Source organism: Marmota monax, unplaced genomic scaffold, assembly GCF_021218885.2.
Source record: "Marmota monax isolate L192 unplaced genomic scaffold, Marmota_monax_Labrador192_F-V1.1 WCK01_AAM20220418_F8-fsc00181, whole genome shotgun sequence".
Taxonomy (NCBI): Eukaryota; Metazoa; Chordata; class Mammalia; order Rodentia; family Sciuridae; genus Marmota; species Marmota monax.
Genome location: NW_026694276.1, coordinates 1937283 through 1959335, shown reverse-complemented (window position 1 = coordinate 1959335; position 22053 = coordinate 1937283). Strand labels below are relative to the sequence as shown.

The 22053-nt window shown below is 41.3% G+C and overlaps 1 protein-coding gene across 1 annotated transcript; it reads left to right on the top strand.

The window, feature by feature from the left end:
• The first annotated feature begins 533 nt into the window (after positions 1 to 533).
• Positions 534 to 20786, top strand: Sars1 (seryl-tRNA synthetase 1). The gene is made up of 11 exons (XM_046467268.2): positions 534 to 760; positions 8274 to 8344; positions 11842 to 11922; positions 13604 to 13762; positions 14670 to 14813; positions 15377 to 15532; positions 17974 to 18195; positions 18721 to 18850; positions 19129 to 19286; positions 19944 to 20073; positions 20397 to 20786. The coding sequence occupies exons 1-11, from the start codon at positions 625 to 627 to the stop codon at positions 20552 to 20554; spliced, it is 1545 nt and encodes a 514-aa protein (XP_046323224.1). The 5' UTR covers positions 534 to 624; the 3' UTR covers positions 20555 to 20786.
• The last annotated feature ends 1267 nt before the right edge of the window (positions 20787 to 22053 follow it).

Below are 22053 nucleotides of genomic sequence, written 5' to 3'. Positions count from 1 at the left end.
CCACTTAGGCTCGGCAGGTAAGTAGCTTCTTGGAAAACAAAGCATGTGGAGCAGGGGTAGCATAGTGGACCCATTTTATAGAATTATTCTCTTAATCTCATGTTCCCAATCATCCTTATCCGTCTGTCCGTCCCCTAGAAGGCCCCTGAAAACCTGTTAAATTATGTAGCCATACTCTTTTTATCAAAATAAAGTGAGCACAGTAGAGGTTCAAGGAAAAGGTCCAGTGAGGGACACACCTCATGGAAGGAAACCGGAGCCTGCAGAGGTTCCGGCTTTCAAATCAGGGATCAAAGAACAATTTCTGCCTACCCTGCGCTATGCCCTTTAACACGTGGAGGAAAGTGACGCATTCACCCTTTCATAGAACATCACAGCCCTCACAGAAAGGGTAGGAGCCTGGAAGAAGCCACAAGAACCAGAAGCACACGCCCATCCACCCCGCGGGCGCCTCTTTGGAGTCCCCGCCCTCCACAAGCGCTTCCGGCCGAGAGGGGGCGCCCTCGTCCCAGCCGCGCCTGCGCAGGGAGGGTGGGTCATAGCGCCGGCGCACTGCGTCGGTCACAGGCTGGCTACTGCGGTGTGGTCCTCGTTTCCCTGAGCGTTTGACCGGGAGACAGGAAAATGGTGCTGGATCTGGATTTGTTTCGGGTGGATAAAGGAGGGGACCCAGCCCTCATCCGAGAGACTCAGGAGAAGCGCTTCAAGGACCCGGGTCTAGTAGATCAGCTGGTGAAGGCAGACAGCGAGTGGCGACGATGTAAGTACCGGGATGCGCAGGGTGTCCCCTTAATCATAAACCTAGTTCATCTCGCGAATCCAGTCCGCTCTGGAGATCACAGCTTCCACCTCTTGTCAGATTTCCTCCTGGGCATAGATGACTCCAGGGCTTTCCTATCCCCAAAACTCAGGCAGGTTTCTGGAGTCTTCCCACTTTCTCCTAGGCTCTGGTGGCGCAAGGTCCCTTCTGCGCGTGCTCAATGCTGACCGCTGCCAAAGCGGCTGGAAAGGAGCGCGGCGCATGCGCATCAAGAGCTGTCAAACCTCCCTGCTTCTCCGGTATCTAGAAGAAAGCTAGGGCGGGAGGTTTAGTGGAGGTTGTCCCTTTCCCTAATAGTTGTCTTTAGTTGCTTCCAGGATTTTTCTCATCTTTAGCAAGGGCAGAGTGGTCTCCTTATTTGATATTGCTCTATTGAGACAGAATCACATCTGCTGCACAATAGATTAGAATCAGAAGGATTGAGGACTTTGAAGGCCTTATGGCTAAAAGCAGTGATCGCAAAGCTTTGGGGAAGGTCATCCTTTAAGAATCATAAATCTTTTCCATGATATATCAGACAGAGGGAAAGGGTACCGTGATGCAAGAAAAAGCTTGTTATTATTGAGATTATGATTTGTGGAATTTTTCAGGAAAAGACATTGGCATAGTTGGGCAAGAATCTGGAACGATCAGGCATCTTTCATTAGAAATAAAACCATCAAATTAACAGTCTTTGCCTGGATTAAGTAGAGTGGTCATTGGTTGCCGGATGTCGTCAAGCACATGTGATTCATTTTGTCTGATGCAATAGGTCTGCAACCATCTGTAAGCCAGGCTTAGGACAACACACTGCAAAGGAAATGGCTATCCAAGAGTGTGATGGATTTCTACTAGGGAAATAGATTTTCATAAATTTATAAAGGTCTTGGGTATAAAACAAAGCATTTGTTTGAGCTGTCTGCTCATTCTGTATATATTAGGTACTATAATATGATAGTTAGAAATTCAACACTTGTATTTGAAGTTCTGAGTTGCAATGGAATTGAAATATGGACATATTTTTGTTTAGGGCTATTGTACTAAATCTGAAGTAAGGATATCAGATTTTTGCATCAGTCTAACCATTAATCAGCTGACTTTGGAATGTAGTAGCTGGTCTTTTGTGTATAACATGTACATCTGTGGGAAGTTTTGTCCATTATCTGACAAATAGATATATGGTGAGTTCTCTGGAGACAAAGATTGATTTTAATACATATAGGACACACTTATTTCAAAGGACCAGATCACAGCATCTTAAAGGCTTAATGGGTTTTATTTTTCAATTTTAGAATTAACAACATATCATTCTGTAACAGAGAGCAAATATCCCCATGAGCTGAGCAGAAGAGGTAGGTTTTATAGAGAAAGGCTGAAGAAAACAAAGAGCAAAGAGCAGATTGGTTATTTCAAAGTCATTTTCCCTGAAAAATGGGACGGAGAAAAATAGAAATTTAAATGATTGGATAACATTAGATTACTTCAGTTTACTTTTGTAAGGATTAAAGAATGTAAGAATTAAAAGCAGGGGAAATTTCATTGTCATGCTGATTGACACTAGGAAATTGGGCTCTTTCCTGATTTCTGGGAAGGTCAGCTAACAACTTAGTTTTAGTTTGTTGATGTGGAATGCTAGCATGGCTGACTACATTTTGATTTTTAGTCTTTCAGTTGGAGCCTGGTGCAGGAACCTAGTCCAATATAGTGACCTCCTGTAATTTTTATTTAACACATATATAAATATACACATAAACAGATAATACATATAATTCTAATACCTAGCTCTGTACCTGGTCCTCAGTAAGGGCTTGATAAAAGTTTGCCAGAAATAGGAAGATCTTCCATGTCCTTCGTACTTCCAACTGTATATGAAAGGCAGTTTATTTTCAGTGTATCTATTAATTTGATTCTTTTCTACTTGGTAGCCCTCTCCAATTTTATATCCAAAGGGAACTCATTATTTTACCAAATCCCTGGTTACCCAAGTTTGACATTGACAGATCTTGTATCAAGGTTCTTTTACATCTTGAACTTCAGATCAGTAGAATGGGTTCTTCTATCACTGGCTGCAGTGAGGACTTATAACCAGAGCCATGTGATGAGCTGAGATCATGCTTCCTGATGAGAACAAAGAAATCTTCCCCAAGCCCTCCATTACAACTATTTGCCTCCCTGTAGGCTTTCAGGTGCCCTTTCAGCTCCATAAAGAACACAGGAGTCGGCCATAATTTGGAGTCATAATGCCACCACACTGGAGTTTATCATAACTTTGTAACTCTAGGGATTTGAGCTGTGATTTCTGCTTTTAATTCAGAATAGTATAATGATCCCATGTTTGGGCCAGTTTGTCTTGGCTCTCCTCCCAAAGCCACCAGATTTCCATGTATTTCTTTTGTTGATCTGCGGTGTTAGGGATTGAACGCAAGACCTCTCCTTTTCCCTGTATCTTGAATTCTGCTGCTGACCACAGAATTCTGTCCCCCTCAAATGTGCTATCCTTTCTTTTCGCCATCAGTTGAAGTTGTTATTTCCTCTTAACCCCTACTATACATGCCTTAAGCCAGGCCCCTCTTCATGACTTGTCCCAGCCATTGAAGTAGTTCTGTTTTTACTTTCACCCTATTTCACCCAGTAACAGACCAAGCCCAGGGGCATCTGATCTTTCCAGAGTGCAAATCTACCTCTTCGAATTTGTAGTGGTACTCATACCTTACAGTAGCACTGATGGAATAAGATGTGAGCCACATTGTAATTCTACATGTGCTTGCAGTTTCTCTAAAAAATCAAGCACAGTGTGGTATGCCTGTAATCCCAGCCTGAGGCTGGAGGATTACAAGATCAAGGCCACCTGAGGCAATTTAGTGAAACCCTTTCTCAAAGGGCAAGGGATATAGCTCAGTGGTAGAGCATCCCTGGGTTCAATCCCCAGTATCAAAATATAAATAAGAAAAAAATATAAAGAGGAAAGAATGGAATTAATCTAATAATGTATTTTATTTAATGTAGGATTCCTGAAAATGGTATTTTCAACATGTAATCAATGTTAAAAATTTACAGAGATAGTTTACATTCTTTTTTTGAACACATCTTCAAAATACAATGTGTATTTTACATTTAAAGCACATTTCAGTTTGAGCTAGACACATTATAAATGCTCAAAGAGGGGGCTGCAGTTATAGCTCAGTGATAGAGTACCTCCCTAGCATATGTGAGGCACTGGGTTTGATCCTCACTACCACATAAAAATAAATAAAGTAAAGTTAAAAAAAAAATGCTCGAAGGGCACATGTGGCTAGAGGCTACCATGTTGGAAAATCTAAATATTTATTTTTTAGTACTGGGGATTGAACCTGAGACACTCTGACACTTTACCACAAAACTACATCCCCAGACTTTTTTTTTTTTTTTTTTTAAGATAAGGTCTTGGGATGGGGATGTGGCTCAAGCGGTAGCGTGCTCGCGGGGCGCTGGGTTCGATCCTCAGCACCACATAAAAATAAAGATGTTGTGTCCGCCGAGAACTAAAGAATAAATATTGAAAAATTCTCTCTCTCAAAAAAAAAGATAAGGTCTTGCTCAGTTGCTAGGGCTGGCCTCAAACTTGCAATCCTCCTACCTCAGCCTCCAAAGTTGCTCAGATTATAGGTGTGTGTCACTATGTCCAGCTTAAAAATCCAAATTTTTAAAACACAATTTATAAAACCCCCTGTGCCTTGCTAGCCTCATCTTCCATCACTTTCCCACAGATGGCCTCCCATTCTATGCTCTAGCCTGTTTTACTACTGCTGTCCCCTTCCACTCTCTATGACTGTTGCCTCTTCCTGTAATAGTCCTAGCCTTACTTTCATTGCCCTCTTTGCCACCCAACCCTATTTCAATGGCACAACATCATTTATTCAATATTCTCCATATATTATTTTATATCTCCATAGCATTTATAGTATTTTTATATATACCCTTTCTAAACCTTTTTTTTTTTTGTAGTTTTAGGGATTGAATTTAGGGCATTCTACCATTGAGCTACATCCCCAGTCCTTTTTTGAGTTTTGTTTTGAGATAGGGTTTTGCCAATTTGCCCAGGCTGACCAGAACTTGAGATCCTTCTGCTTCATCTCCCAAGTAGTTAAGATTACCTTTATTTTTTTTCTTTTGATATTGGGGATTGACCCTAGAGTCATTCTATCACTGAGCTATTTTCTTGGCCCTTTTTAATTTTATTTTGAGACAGGATCTCACTAAGTTACCAAGGTTGACCTCCAACTTGCAATCCTGGCTTGGCCTCCCAAGTTACTGGTATTACAGATGTGTGCCACTGCACCTGATTTCTGAACTTACTTTATGGGGATGTAATATATTTAATAAAGTACAGCCTAATAAATTTGGAACTCTGTATGCCCATGCTGCTATCACCCAGATCAAGTTCTAAGACACTTGTAGTACCAGATTAGGCTCCTACATATTCCCTCCCAGTCAATCCTTCTTCCAAAGATAACAGTATTCTGACCTCTATTACCATAAGTACTTTTGCCTGATTCTGAACTTCAGATAACTGGGCTTATATAGATTATGACTTCTTTCCTTCAAAAAACATGTGTAGCACTTGGTGGTTCTTTTTATTGCTGTATAGTAAGTACTCTATTCTATAAACATTTTAGTGTCAATCACCTCAAATACTATCATTTTTTCTGGTGAGAATATTTATTTATTTATGATCCTGGGGATAAGAACACCAGAGGTTCCATACCATATAATTTGAGGCAAGAAACCAGATTAGGATAGAAGAAATAAAACTACTTTTATTTGCAGATGATTAGTTGTGTATGTACAATATGAACTATTAAATCAGGCACAGTGGTGCATGCCTGTAATGCCAGCTACTCTGGAGGCTGACGCAGGAAGATTACAAGGTCGAGGCCAGCCAGCAGCTTAGTGAGACTCTGTCTCAAAATAAATAAAAAGGACTGGGGTGTGCCTCTGTGGTAAAGCACCCCTAGATTCAGTTCCCAGTGCTGAAAACAAAAACAAAACCAAGGTGGGGGTGCTGGGAATATAGCACAAGGTAGAGTGCCCTTGGGTTCAATCCCCAGTGCCAGACACTCAAAAAAGAAAGTAAGGGCATTCAAAACTATAAAAATACTGCTGAGAGAAATTAAAGATAATGAAGGAATATACTATACTCACTGTTTAAAACATTTAGCATTGTTAAAATATCGGTTTTTAATTGTATAGTTTTCCTTTATATTCCCAACACCTAGCATAGTGTTATCTTATTTTCTTTCCTAGTCCTAACACGGAGCATGGTACTTTGGCAAATAGAAAGTAGTAAATAATTATAAATATTTTATTTCAAAATAATTATAGATTCACAAAAAAATTGCAAAAATAGTACAAAGAAATTCTGTGTACCCTATACCCAGTTTCCCCTAGTGATAAAATTCCTATTACTACTACAGTATCAAAACCAAGAAATTGACATTGCTACATCCACAAACCTTACTCAGTTTACATCACTTGTGTGTGTGCATATGTATATATTTCTGTGTGATTTTATCATGTGTAGATTTGTGTGACCACCACCACACTCAGGCTATAGAACTCTTCTATCACCACAGAGATCTTGTTATCCCTTTCTAGTACATTGCCTTTCTCCTCTTTCTAACCCCTAACAATTACTGACCTGTTCTCCATCTCTGTTTTTCAATGTGAATGAGAAAATACAAGTATCATTTTGTGTAAAGCTTAGTTAAATTTACACCAAAGAGAGATGCTTATTGATAAAGCCTTAAATATATGTGCTATCTCATGTCCAGTCATCAGTTTTTCAAAAGCTTGACTTTTTTTTTTTTTTAAAAAAAACCACATTGCCTCAAATGCTTAGATACAAGACATCCAACATTTACTAATCAGAGTGAGACTGGTGAACCACAATAGCAAGATGTTAATTTTGGCTACTATCTTGGCTGATTAACACACCATCTTCTCCAAAAGAAACCAGATTATAAGAAAGGCTACAAGATGAGCATTATATCAGAGCAAAGGAAATAATATTGACCATTTGTAGAGATATAGTGACCAATTCATGGTAACAGGAATGATTGCCCTCTTTCTAGATTTGAGTGCATAGCAAGCACATAGTTTCTTTAAATGAATTTTAAGATAATTGGGCATGTTGCAGTTATGAGTGCATCTTCCAAGTTTCTGAGTTGTGTTACTTCACTTTGGTATCATATATAATTTGTGATATTTTTAAATTTCAATCTCAAAATGTCTTTTTCCTTGTTACCCAAAGCTGGGAATACACTCTTATAGTTACCAATCTATACCAACTAACTTGGGGCTCAAAAACGGTTTAAAATTTCGCAACTTTTTTTTTTTTTGGTACCAGCAATTGAACCCAGGGCCTCTTAACTACTGAGTCACACCCCCAGCCCCTTTTTTTTACATTTGATTTTGAGACAGGGTCTCACTAAGTTGCTTAGGGCCTCACTTAGTTACTGAGGCTAGCTTTGAACTTGTGATCCTTCAGCTTCAGTCTCCAGAACTGCTGGGATTACAGATGTGTGCCACTGTGCCTGGCAAGATTTTGCAACTTTAGGAAGTAGATCCTTCAGTTTTGCTTGCATTTTGATCTTGAGCTGAGATTAATGCTATGTTAGTCAGTTTTCCATTATTGTAAGGAAATACCTGAGTTAAGCAACTTTTAAAGAGGAAAGGTGTATTTTGGTTCACAGTTTTAGAAGTTTCAGTCCATAGTTGGTTGGCCCTTTTGCCTTTGAGTGTGTGGCAAAGCAATATATCATGGTGGGAGCATGTGATTCAGGAAGCCACTCACCTCATGGAAGCCAGGAAGCCAAAAAAGAAAGATGGAAAGACGAATTTCCGCTGTGCCCTTTGAAGGCATGCCCCCAGTTTCCTGTGACCTCCCACTCGGCTCTATCTCTTCAAGGTTCTACCACCTTCCAGTAGTACAAAGCTTAGGATCAAGCCTTTAACACATTGAGGGAAACTTATCCAAACCATAGCAAGTACCAAGGAACCATAAGTTTGGATATTATTATTATAAGAGAATATCAGAATATTGCTTAGCACTGGGTTCAATTCTCAGTATCACATATAAATAAATAAAGGTCTATCAACAACTAATAAAATATTTTTAAAAAATTCAGCTCAGCCTTTGCTTTAGCATCCAGAGTAGTTTGTTTTAACTTTAGTTTAGTGTCTTAATTATTATATTTCACTGCATGATCATCACAGATTTTATGCCAATTTTTTTTGCAAAAAAATATGATGCTACCATAAAAATGTGAAACTTTTTTTTAAAATTATGCCAGTATTTAAAATTATTTATTACTAAACTGTCTCTGATGCGAGATTAGGATGGAGTGCTTATGAATATACCTTAATGGGGTGGTTATAAGGTAAAATATAGGATATGTGCATTTCTTTATTATAGTCTTGGCTTCTTTATTATTAGGCAGATTTCGGGCAGACAACTTGAATAAACTGAAGAACTTATGTAGCAAGACAATCGGAGAGAAAATGAAGGTAAGAGGTCTGAGTGACAGTCTTGAGAGCTTAGGCAGAGGTGTTTGGTCTTGTTCTTAGCTAATACTCACTGAAATTCTAACTCAGCATCTAATTCTGTGAGATGCTGAATTTCTTACCAAGGGGGGAAATTATTTTGAAAGAAAGAGAGGGAGACTGGGGTGCAGGTCTGTGGGAGAGCACTTGCTTAGCATACACAAGGCCCTGTGTTGATCCCCAGCATTGGGGAGAAAAGTAGGGGTGGGGGGTGGTAGGGAGAACTAAAAGGCACTTTTGGTAACCTTGAGGAAGTCCATCTTCTGTGTGTTCAGGTAAGATTTTTTCCATGCTAAATTCTCTTATTATTATAAGAGAATATCAGTTTGGCCAAGTCATCCTATCCATTTTTTTCTTGAGCTTAACCTATGGTGCCAGGAAAGTTTCCTTATGGCAAACTTCAGAGTTTGGGGCCCATTGTACTCCTGCTTCTTCATGAAAAGAGCCCAGATACACAGTCTGCATCTTGTCTTGGCCTCTTGTTTGCTATGTGACTTTTAGGCAAGTTTTAATATCTCAGCCTCAGTTTTCTTATCTGCAAAATATCAATAAAACACTCACCTATAGGATGGAATTGTAGAACTAAAAATATAGAAAACTTGACACAAAGCTTAGAACGTTGTAATTGTTCAGCAGTTCCAAGTTACAGTGGATGACAAATAGTTACCAGCCGTCATCTAAAGAATTCTCCTTGAGAAATATAAAATTTCAGTGCTGGGGCTGGGGCTGGGACTCAGTGGTAGAATCCTTGCTTAGCACTGGGTTCAATTCTCAGTATCACATATAAATAAATAAAGGTCTATCAACAACTAATAAAATATTTTAAAAAATTCAGCTCAGCCTTTGCTTTAGCATCCAGAGTAGTTTGTTTTAACTTTAGTTTAAAATTATCCTTTTAACCCCTTAATGATTTTTTTTTTTTTTTTTTTTTTTTTGATACTAGGGATTGAACCGAGGGGTGCTTCACCACTGAGCTATATCCCACCTCTTTTTAATTATTTATTTATTTGTTTGTTTATTTGAGGCAGGGTATCACTAAGTTGCTTAAGGCCTCACTTCTCAAATTTAGTAATCCTCCTGCCTCAACCTGGCCTCAACCTCCTGAGTCACTGGGATTATAGGTATGCGCCACCATGCCCATCCCTTAATGACTTTTTAAAAAACATATTAAATGTACTCTACAATTTAGATCATTTTAAAGTTCTAAGCCTTGAAACTAAACCAAAATTATAAAATTTTGGAACTAGAACCAGTAAAGAGAAAGTACAAAGATCACCTTAGGATTTTAGCATCTTACACTTCATGATAGTCTGCAACCTTCTCTTTGGCAGTAGTTTTAATTTCATTTGTGGAAACTGATTATTAGTAACAGTTTTCTTCTTGTGGGATTCATGATGCTTAATCATTTGCAGGCCAGAGGCATCATAACTAACATAAATTCCCATGTATACCCCTGACTGGGTGTTCTTTGGGACATATATACAGGTAGTGCCAGCTGGGTGTTTTATGTAGCAATAGGCTGGGAAGTATTTTCATTTGCAATAACATATGTCTGGATTTACTGCCAGCCTTGCAGGGCATGTTCATTCTTGCTCTCCATTGGAATGGTGCAAGCGATCTTTATTTTGTGTTGTACTGGAAAGTATTCAAGTGCTTTTGTAGACATCTCATTTTGGTTTTAATCTTTACTGCAAACCTGGAGTGTAGGTAGTACATTTATCTTTTAGTCCTATTTAAAAGGCAAGGGAATAGGCCTGAGAAATTAAGGAGCTTTCGTAAAATCACAGCCTAAGTCGATTGCAGAGTCAGACCTTGAGTTCAGAACTTGAGTTTGCTGCCCTCAGCAAATAGCTTTTTCATCATATTCTCACCTTGTCTTAATACCATTACAAAAATCTTGAAATTTTAGGCCATTTTTTTCTACCTTTTTAGTCTGTGCTTGTTCTTATCAAGGCTTATGCTGATAGTTTTTGACTTCTGTAGTTTTTAGGTGATTCTGCAGAGTCACTGAAGGAAATGAGGGATCATGGTTAGAATCCCAGCTTCTCACTTTGGTGTATGAGAATGTGTAATAAACTAAAGGATTTCCATGCTTTACCTTTAGAAAATTTTGTCCTTTCTTATAACTCAATTTTGTGCATTGGAATAAAAGGTTGTAGAAACAAATGCCTACTGTTATGTATATAGAAAAAAAACTTTAAGACATTAGATATGGTTTCTAGTCTTCATTTTATTTAAACTTGCATGGCAGATGTTAAATCTTTTCCAATATTTTTAGGAGTTTGTTGAGGTCTTATATATATCTTTGACTCATTTTCTTTAATTCTTTCTAATTTAAAAAGAATTTGACTCTTAAATTGTTTTCTTCAAATTGCCTGGCTCTGTGTAAGGATTAGAAATGATGATCTGGCAGAAAGAATATTATTATTATTATTATTATTATTATTTAGAGAGAGAGGAGAGAGAGAGAGAATATTTATTTTTCAGTTTCCGGCAGACACAACATCTTTGTATGTGGTGCTGAGGATCGAACCCAGTGCCCTGCACATGCTAGGCGAGCGCGCTACCGCTTGAGCCACATCCCCAGCCCCTCTCCTTGTTCTTTTTAATAATATTCTTTCTGGGGGCTGGGGATGTGGCTCAAGCGGTAGCGCACTCGCCTGGCGTGCGTGCGGCCCGGGTTCGATCCTCAGCACCACATACAAACAAAGATGTTGTGTCTGCCAAAAATAAAATAAATAAATAAATAAATATTAAAAAAAAAAAAAAAAAGAACAAGGAGAGAGGAGAGAAAACAGGAGAGAGGAAACCAGCCCTGACTCTGCTCCTACTGTTTGGTCAAATTGCATTGACTGCTCTAAGCCTAGTTCTAGATTCTGTTATTTATTTATTTTTTGGTTAGACACAATACCTTTATTTTGTTTACTTATTTTTATGTGGTGTTGAGGATTGAACCCAGGGCCTCGCACATGCTAGGCGAGCGCTCTACCTCTGAGCCACAACCCCAGCCCCAGATTCTGTTATTTTTTGTTTGTTTTCTTTGGCTCTCTCATAATTTCATCATTCCATCCATTTTCCCCCTTGCCTCAGTGTTGGGAATTGTTCTTACTACATAGATAAGAATTTACCCTCTGGGCTTGCTTTGGACTACCACACGTATAATTCTTGAGTATTTCAACTATGTTCTCTCTTTGATTTCCAGAACTGTTCTATGTCTAGATGTTAACTCTCTTGCCCTGCAATAGGTTAATTGGCTTGTCCAGGATCAAAAAGGACATAGTAGAATAAGAACTTGAAACTTTGACATCTGGCTTTTGATTTACTAATTTTTCTACTGTGTGTTACAATTTAATGTAGAATATTCTGTTATTAGTTCATATGATATTTTAATTTGGCATGCACGTTACTGAAATGTCAAAGATTTTCTTTTATTTGAGTTGGGTATTTTTTTCTTGCTGCAGAAAAAAGAGCCAGTGGGAGATGATGAGTCTGTTCCAGAGAATGTGTTAAATTTTGATGACCTCACTGCAGACACTTTAGCTGTAAGTTATAGTATTTCGCTAAGCTGGGAGTTCTGTTCTTTTGTTTTAACTTCGTTCCTAGATAGCAAATGCTAATAGTCTATTACACACAGCATTGAAGCAACCTTCAATTCCTAACAATGGGCAAGGTCTCTATTCATTCTTGTTATACTTTATGCTTGAGTACTTATTAGACAGCAGAGGTAGACACAGATATAGTAGGAAAGTCAAGGGTAGAAAGGGTAAAAAATGAACTATGTTTGATTTAGGTAACTCTATTTTACAAAGTTAAGGGATTTCTCAATTTACTGCAATTCAGTAAATATTTACTACATGAGTCCTAGAGCACTAATTTTCAAATGTTTTGGTCACTGAATCCTTTCTTGAAAGCTTTAACACAAAACAATTGTGTAATAACGCGCAGTTGCAGTAAATGGATAGAATTGGAGAATATCATGCTAAGTGAAATAAATAAGCCAATCCCAAAAAACCAAAGGCCAAAATGTTTTCTCTGATATGCAGATGCTAACTCACAATAAGCAGGGGAGGGGAGGGAAGAATGGAAATACTTTGGATTAGACAAAAGGGAATGAAGGGAAAGGAGGGGGAATGGGAATAAGAAAAATGATAGAATGAATCAGACATTACTATTCTATGTGCATATGTGATTACACAACCAATGTCATTCTACATCATGTACAACCAGAAGAATGAGAAGTTTTACTCTATGTATAATATGTCAAAATACATTCTACTATCATATATAACTAATAAGAACAAATAAAAATAAATAAATAAATAAAGCACAGTTGCCTGCAACCTGGGGAGGATTTCGTGTTCAAGGCCAACTTGGACAGTATGGTGAGACCACATCTTAAAAATAATAACAAATATATATATATATATAAGTTGCTGTGCTTAAAGGAGTGGGTTAGGAGCCTATTTTTGCATAGCCCAGCCTGCTAAACACTCCTCTCAAGAAATGAGCACAGCTTGAAGCATCTGCAATAAGGAATGCAAAATAAGCTTAAGACAAGGTCTCTTGCTCCTAATAAAGTTATAATCTTCCTGGAGAACACTTCAATGCATGTACATAATGGAGTGCTAAATTGGTTCAATCAGGAAAATCAAAAATACAACTAAAGGGAAAGTTGTCTTAGGAGAGCCATAGTATTAAAACTCCTAATATGGTGAAATGAGATGGACATCATTACCCTAGGTACATATATAATTGCACAAATGGTGCATGTCTACACCGTACACAATGAGAGAATTGAATTGTTGCGCTCCATGTGTGTACAATGAACTGAAATGCATTCTGCTGTCATGTACAACTGAGTAGAACAACAACAATAAAAACTCCTGGGATGTGTAGGAACCGCAAGAGTGGCCCAAATCTCTCCATCTCTACCTTAGACACTCCCAAAGGAAAATGCCAGGGGATTTGTAGGGCAAGATTGTATATATCCCTCTGTGAAATTTTCAATTTTTAAAAATGCTACCACATCTTCGTGTGTAGAAGATGTGGTAGAGGGCTTGCCTAGGTTGCGAGAGACAGTGCATTTAATCCGCATCATTGCAAACAAACTAAACAAGTGCTGCCACAAGAACTGTCATGGCTAGAGGACAGCACAGTGAGGATGCCAGCGTCTTATTCCTATGCGTGGTGTCCTGGATGTAAATGTGGCCTATTCTTCTACAGAACCTGAAAGTCTCACAAATCAAAAAAGTCCGACTCCTCATTGACGAAGCCATCCTGAAGTGTGATGCAGAGAGAATAAAACTGGAAGCAGAGAGGTTTGAGAACCTCAGAGAGATTGGGAACCTTCTGCACCCTTCTGTGCCCATCAGTAACGATGAGGTAGGCTTGGAGGCTTTCTTCCCGTGCTGTCTGCAGGGATGGGGCCTGAGGAAAGCTGTGCAACACTAGCTCTCTGTGTCAGACTCTTTGTATATTCTTTCTGCCCACCAATTGAACATTGCAGGAGTCAGATCCTTGCCTGATTGGGAAGTAGCAGAGACAGCAGGTAGGAGGAGACTCCTGGCACAAAAATCTCTTCTAAATAGGGTTGCTGTCCTCCAGTGCGTGTTGCCCCTGGTAGCAGCAAGTCCTGTGGGAGGGATCTGCTAAATCAACCTAACCCCCTCACCCACACCCTGCTGAGAAGCTGCAGGTTGAAGGGAAATCTGCATGATAAAAGTTTCCTGCTGAGCGGGAGCTTCCCCAGCACAAAGCTGCTCTGAGCCCAGCCTTTGTTCCCAGACACCCCGGCCATGGCAGGGCCCATCTGTGCCTCTTTCATTCATTCCCTGGTGAACGTTAAACTGGCTGCAGGCTGGGGTGTGTGGGAGGCCTGGCGCTTGAGCAGACTTTGGAGGTCAGGGCCCTGAGCCCGCCCTCATGTGGCCCCGAGACCAATGAGAGCCAGGAAAGAAAGTCTACATTCTCCTCTGTGCCCTGGGCAAAGCTGATTGTCTGGGGTGGCTTGTTGTGCAGGATTTTCAAGGATTCATCTAAAAGAGTAAAAATAAATAAACTGAGAGAATATTTTAAATCTCTTAGAAAATAGTGATTCCCAATTGCTTGGCTAAACTCTTACACTTTCTGAGTAGAAAATTTCCTTCTTTATTCATTGTGCATAATGACCGAAACCCAATGTTTCATTTAAGTGATGGCCTCAAAAAGCTCAGTTGTTCTTGGAGAGGGTTTGGAAAAATGGTTTGTAGAATTAAGAAATCATGTATCTCTCCTGGTCTTGTTCTCTTAGGATGCAGACAATAAAGTAGAGAGAATTTGGGGTGATTGTACCGTCAGGAAGAAATACTCTCATGTGGACCTGGTGGTGATGGTAGATGGCTTTGAAGGAGAAAAGGGAGCCGTGGTGGCTGGGAGTCGAGGATACTTCCTGAAGGTAAGAGTTGGGAACCAGTGGGGATGAAGAAGGAACTTAAAAAAAATTGTAGAAAATCATAATCATACTTAAAGAGGCTCACAAATCCACCACTTGTACTTGCTGCTGTCTGCAAATGTGTAGCAATTAGATGCAATTCTCCTTCTAAGGCAAGAGAGTGCTTATCCAGATTCCATAGAACAAAAGCCACTCAGTGATCCTCCATAATGAATATGTTTTGCTGACTGAATCAGAACAGTCTCTCTCTTTGAGGAGCTCGGTGTAATTGGACAGTCAGACAAGTAACAAAGGATCAAAACCCAGTGTGATAAGGCTGTGGTTTGAGTCAGCCCAGAGTGCTTTGAGAATGGGTAGGTGGAGGCAATAGACCCTGATTAACTGGGGCAGAGGGCAGATGAATTCAGGGAAGGCTTCCAAAAGGATATGGCCAAATAACTTGAAAATACTGTACACTTAATTGTGCTTTACATTTACAAATCCCATTTGCCCCTGAGTGTCAGTTAGCAGATGAACAGGGTAATGACAGGCCCCTCTCACACAGTACTGTGTCTCTGCTTCTGTAGGGGGTCCTGGTGTTCCTGGAACAGGCACTTATCCAGTATGCCCTCCGCACCCTGAGAAATCGGGGATATACTCCCATTTACACCCCGTTTTTCATGAGGAAGGAGGTCATGCAGGAGGTGGCACAGCTCAGCCAGTTTGACGAAGAACTTTATAAGGTGAGTAGCCTGGGGCAGCGTGGTAGGATAATTTAACTCTATGATACTGAAGTGATGCTATCCAGTCCAACTTCTGTCGTGATGGAAATGCTCTATTTCTGTGGCTCTTAAGCATTTAAAATGTGCCTAGCACAACTAAGGAAGCAAATTTTTAATTTAAAAAAAATTTTTTTAATTGTTGATGGACTTTTATTTTATTTGTTTATTTATATGCTGTGCTGAGAATCAAACCCAGTGCCTCACACATACTAGGCAAGCGCTCTACCACTGAGCCACAACCCCAGCCCAATTTTAATTAATTTTAATGTAAACAGCCACATGTGGCTGGTGGCTGCCCGTTCTTTCATCTTTTCCCTAGTAATTTGTGAATGTATCTAAATTGAGCACACTGTATCACCAGAAGCTTAGAAAAGAAACACAAGGAAATGATAGAAGCAGCACTGGTCTCCCAGCCCACTTCCCATGTCTTCCCACTCTTCACTCTAGACTGGAGGCTTGAATAGGGCAAGATGTATTTGCCTTGGGATGGATGTGACTGCCAGTTCATGGCTCCTCTCAATCATGGACCATCTTAGGTAGAGCCCAAGATTCAAGTTGAGTTTCAAATGTCATTCTGATCAACAGACTCTGGCAACTATAGCATTGAAGTCTGTGAAGCACTTAGAATTTCTAGAATGTTTCTTCTGTTCATCATGGAAAGTCTACTTTTCACTTGTTTTTCTCCTTCAAGATTCATCTGTCAGAAGTGGGACACTGCTCTTATTGGCAAGTGTGGTTATGATTATCTGATTTATAAATTGTTTTGCCAGTCTGGGAATTGAACCCAGGGCCTTGTGCACTCCAGGCAAGCACTCTACCACTGAGCTACATTCATTTGCCCATATTTATCATAGAAGGAGATGTTTATTTATTTTTATTTTATGTAGTTAACATTTATTTGAGACAGGGTTTCTCTGTGTTATCCCGGCTGGTCTCAAACTCCTAGACTCAAGAAATCCTCCCATCTCAAGTTTCCTGAGTAGCTGGGATTATCAGCACTCATCACCGTGCCCAGCTAATAATTAGAAGTGTATTCCACTGGTCCTGCTAATGAGGTCAAAGTTATATTTTCCTTCAAGATTCACTGGGAAAAAAAGTTCCCCCTAAACTCTGAGCATTAGTATAGCCTTGGTATCCTCCCCTTCTTTCTTTTTCAATGGAGAGGAATGTGTCCATGTATCAGCTAGAACCTGTTTAACCTTTTTGCTTTTTCTCTAATCTCAACCCTCAAGATTGAATCATCAATAACAGAACTTTAGAAATTCCATTGCAGGGAAAACTAGAAAGAAATGTATCTGAAGGATTATAAGATATTATGTAGCAGGAGCTCCCCGTTTCTCCTCCATCTCTTACCCACGTGGTTCTTCAATCCACAGGCAGAAGGAATCCCAGGTCTTGATAATGAGGAATTTTGGGTCAGACTTCTTGCCTGATAGAAATCTTGGTTTACTCATTCTCTGAAGCAGTACTGTCCAATAGGCTTTTTTATTTTATTTTATTTATTTTTGAGACAGGGTCTCACTACTTTATTGAGGCTGGCCTTGAACTTGTGATCCTTCTGCCTTAGCCTCCCTAGTAACTGGGATTTATAGGTATGTGTGACCATGCTGAACACCAATTAACATTTTAAAATATTTTCTTTGGGACTTTTTTTATACTTGTTATTTTCACATACTTATAGTCACACTGTACATAGCTTTTTTTTTTTTAACTTAGCCTTATATCAAAAACATTTTTCTTTATTACTACATCATTTCCATAATCATTTTAGTGGTTCCATAATGTTATGTAAACTGAATGTAGCTATGGATTATTAACTCTTCCCCTGTTGAATATTTAAGGTGCTTCCTTTTTGCTACCAATACAAAAATGTTACAATGAACTTTATTGGTCTTTAGCCCCCTGACCATGCTGGGGATTGAACCTAGGGCCTCTCAAGCACTCTACCACTGAGCTACATCCCAGCCCTGTGGCTTTTTTTTTTTTTTTCCTCCCATTATTTTCTTCAGCTGAATCCTCAAGTGCATTTTTTAGGATTACTACTGCTAGACTAACTCTAAGCACCAAGAAAGCAGAGACTATGTCTCTTTTTGTACAGCATTGGCAGAAAAACTTGGCACTGGGTGAATGCCTCACAAACATTTGTTGACTGGATTAATTTATATTGCCACCAACATAGGTTTATTACACATCTGCCATCATTGACCACTTATCATTTGTAAATGTCTTCTTTGTTAAATAAGTGACAGTGCCTCCTTTGGACAGACTTAGTCCCTCCCCAGTCCTGGACTGGGATTGAAGACAATTTTTCATGTCCCCATCACTCCTATCTTTCCTGTGGTTTCTTGCACAGGCTTAGGTCCTCTCTCAGTCTTAATTGGCACAGGTCCCTGCTTCAACAGGTGATTGGCAAAGGCAGTGAGAAGTCTGATGACAACTCCTATGATGAGAAATACCTGATTGCCACCTCAGAGCAGCCCATCGCTGCTCTCCACCGGGACGAATGGCTGCGGCCAGAGGATCTGCCCATCAAGTATGCTGGCCTGTCTACCTGCTTTCGCCAGGAGGTTGGCTCCCATGGTCGTGACACCCGTGGCATCTTTAGAGTCCATCAATTTGAGAAGGTGAGTAGGAGGTGAGAGTGAAGAGTGGGAGCCTTCTTCCTACCTGTCCAGAGGGTCATAGAAGAGACGGCCTCTGGCTGCAGCTTTTCCTCTGTTGCCAGTATCTTTGTGGGGAAAAGCCTGGAAAGCACATGGTAGAGTGGCTTTGAACACTGGAACCAGACTGCCTGACTGATGCCAGCTCCACCACTTACCAGCTGTGCAACCATGGGAAGTTGCTTTATCTCCCTGTGCTTAGTTTCTACCTCTGTGAAAAGAGCACAGTGATAATGGGCCCCACCTCACTAGGCAGACTGTGAGGATTAAATTGGTCAGCGTGTGAGGCACTTAGCCGACAAGGTCCACGATTCCTGTCCATCAATGCTGTTGTTTTTGTTGTGGTCCTGTCTAGATTAGCACCCATCCCTCTTGCTGGGGACTAACCTGGCCTGTTTCCCAGTGGTGTGGGACTGGGTCTTCACTGCCAGGATAGATCCACCCCAGTCTTTCCGTTTAATCACCATGTACTTCTGTCCGTCTCTACAGATTGAGCAGTTTGTATACTCATCACCCCATGACAACAAGTCATGGGAGATGTTTGAAGAGATGATTGCTACCGCCGAAGAGTTCTATCAGTCTTTGGGGATCCCTTACCACATAGTGAATATTGTCTCAGGTAGGGGACCCCTCAACTTCTCAGCCTCCCTTTCCCACATCCCACAGATGCCACCCTCACCAGCTGAGTTGCTACACAGCCTTGTAATCCAGTTCATTACCCACATTCATTAAAATATCACACCCCTCTCACTTGGGAGAGTCTGGTGAGGAGAGTGTCAGGGCGTGATTTCACTTCTGGGGATGGGATGTGAAGTAAAGAATTCCTCAGGCTCACTGGAGCTTGGCCTCCTGAAATACCATCCCTCCTTCCTGAATTCTAGGGGTTTTTCCTTACAGGTTCTTTGAATCATGCTGCCAGTAAGAAGCTCGACTTGGAGGCCTGGTTTCCAGGCTCAGGAGCCTTCCGAGAGTTAGTTTCCTGTTCTAATTGCACAGATTATCAGGCCCGCCGGCTCCGAATTAGATACGGGCAGACCAAGAAGATGATGGACAAGGTAGGTGGCTCCCAGGGAAGTGGGCAGTGAGTGGCACCATCAGCACAGGGTAGACCTACTCTCTTTTTCAGACCTGGGAGTATTAGTTTCCAGCATCATGAAAAAATCTGAGTTTCTCAATCTAGACCCAAAAGGCAATCAGAAATGTCTTCCACTGAGTCAGGATTGGGTTCTTTTAGGTAGATACCTGAGTCTACCTCTATTCTACAACGTAATTCTAGCTTTTTTTCTTTTTGGCTTTGTTTTCCGTAATTTCAGAGAAAAAATCATCCCTGTTTATCTATACAGAACAAGCTGGACTCACCATCTTCCCTCTTTTCGTCCAAGAAAGTCAGGTTATCAGCTCATCTCAAACCCAGTCTTCAGGCCTTGATCTGTTTGAGGGGGGGGTTTGTCATGCACCAAAAAGAGGGGCCACAGTGGTATACACCAGTTCTCCTCAAAATAGTGGGACCTGCCCCTTGTCGCTCTTGTAGATGTGAGGAATCTTCTCAGAGTTATCTAATAGGCAGTAAATACTAAACAGAATAATAAAAAGTTGAAAATAGAAGGATTATTTTGAATTCGGTAGGTGTAGTTGGGGGTTCTGGCATGGTGGATAGTTTCTCAAGCTGAAGTTTGAGTTTAACTTTCTCTTCCGGGACCCTCTTCTCCCAGGTGGAGTTTGTCCACATGCTCAATGCTACAATGTGTGCCACTACCCGTACCATCTGCGCCATCCTGGAGAACTACCAGACAGAGAAGGGCATTGTTGTGCCCGAAAAATTGAAGGAATTCATGCCACCAGGTAAAGCCCTCCATGTAGCTCCTTTGCTCTCTCTTTTCTGTCTTTATACTCTTATGCATAGCAGTCCCTCACAGTCCCCAGAACTCTGCCTGCCCTCTGGTGCTAGACAGTGCAGGGGGCCTGGGTAAGGAAGTAACCAATGTAAGTTAGATGTTCAAATACTGCTGAAATTCAGACTGCAGAAGAAAAAGATAGGTTAAACCAGGTCCTATTATGGGTGCTCCTTGGTTCAAAGAGATCATTGTCTTGTTGACTTTTCCCCTGAGGTCCTTGGCTTTGACTCTGAGAAACAACATGTCATTTGGTTGACTCTTCCCTCCCAGGACTCCAAGAACTGATCCCCTTTGTGAAGGCTGCACCCATTGACCAGGAGCCTTCAAAGAAGCAGAAGAAGCAACACGAGGGCAGCAAAAAGAAAGCGGCAGCCAGAGATGTTGCCCTGGAAAGCCGGCTGCAGAACCTGGAGGTCACCGATGCCTGAACATTCATTCCTTCTTCCTGGTTTGCTGGGCTTCATTTCTGTCAGCTGGGATCTCAGAGCCTGCCAGAGCAGGAGCTGAGCACCCTCTCATCACCCTCTCCCATCTGACTGCACAGCTGCAAGGGGAACTGTCTGCCATGTACAGTGCAGGCGCCTTGTCTCCTTGCATGGGCACAGGGTCTACCACTGACTGGTAAAACCATATAATAAAGCATCACTGGGGAGGGCTTCAGACTTTTCCTCGGTCTTCTCCCAGGCTGGTTCTCCAGGGACCAGCCCCTGCTCCCCCTTCCAAATAAGGCTCTTTTTAGCAAGGCAGAGATGTTTTCAGCAGGTAGATGAGGGTGGGGATAGATTTAGTAAAGGCTCAAGGGGGAAGTGAAAACCTAGAGTCTTAGACATAGAGGCTTATAGGACGAGGGCCAGGCACCTCTGAAAATTCACTCCTGCTTAAAAGCAGTGAGATAGAAAAGCTTAGAGATCAGAATTAATGTAAAGGTCTCCTGGCACCTTGTGTTCCCTAGGAAGGGCTTCATGGAAGGGCAGGGAGGCTGGGAGGCATCAGGGTAGAGACATATCTAAGAGTCTGTCCCTAGCTTCAAGAGTGTGGGTTGGGGGCTTATTAACAGCAGCTTCTCTTTATTGCCGTCCCCTAATAGGGAGACCTACTGCATAGCAGCTTGTTGCTGCAGCTCCAAAGGCCCCAGAGAGCTGGCAGGACAGAAGGATGTAGGAAGAATGTTTTGTCCTTCCCAGGAGCTCCCCCTATTACCTAATAGGCAGGCACCCTTCCCCTAGGGTAGGAGTATTCAAGCTCTTTCCTACCCTGCTGCCTTTCATCTGCAATCTGCATCCCTGGACTTTAATAACACCTTAGGTTAGTCTAGCGCTTCTGTCCTAGGAGGTTAAAATACTTCCTCTGGATGATCCCTTTTATCTTTGTGATGGTCCCAGAAGGTAGGGTGGGGACATGATTATACCTGTTGTATGTGGAAGGCAGAAGTACGCCAAGGGAGGGGAGACAGACAGGTGTCCAGGTGGAAGTCCTGGCTCCTCAGCAGGGCTTTGCACTTGGGTTTCTTTGGGAGGTAAAAGCTGGCGTGTGACCCAATTTATCACTTGGGAGCCTTCAGTTCATCTCAGCTTCCTTAATCCCCAAGTAGTGACTTTCCTGGGTCTGCTGGAGCTTGGTATCCAGGACAGAGCATGTGCTGTTTCCCACTGGGGCTGATCCTATCAATCTTGCTTCTGGAAACGCTGTCAAGACTGGGGCGCCTGAAAGGGTAGCCACAGTGGCTCTCTCGACTAGCCTGCTATGCCAGCCGGGGGCCCACAGGCAGACACTGTATGTAGCCCATTGCCCTCTGCTCTGGGATAACAAAGCCAGGGCAAGAGGACAAAAGAGCAAGCTGCTCCCATTTGTAATTCAGAAGACCAGAAATTCACATTCCTGTAGCCAACACTATTTGGTTTGAAGAAAGACAGCTTACACAGTGAGC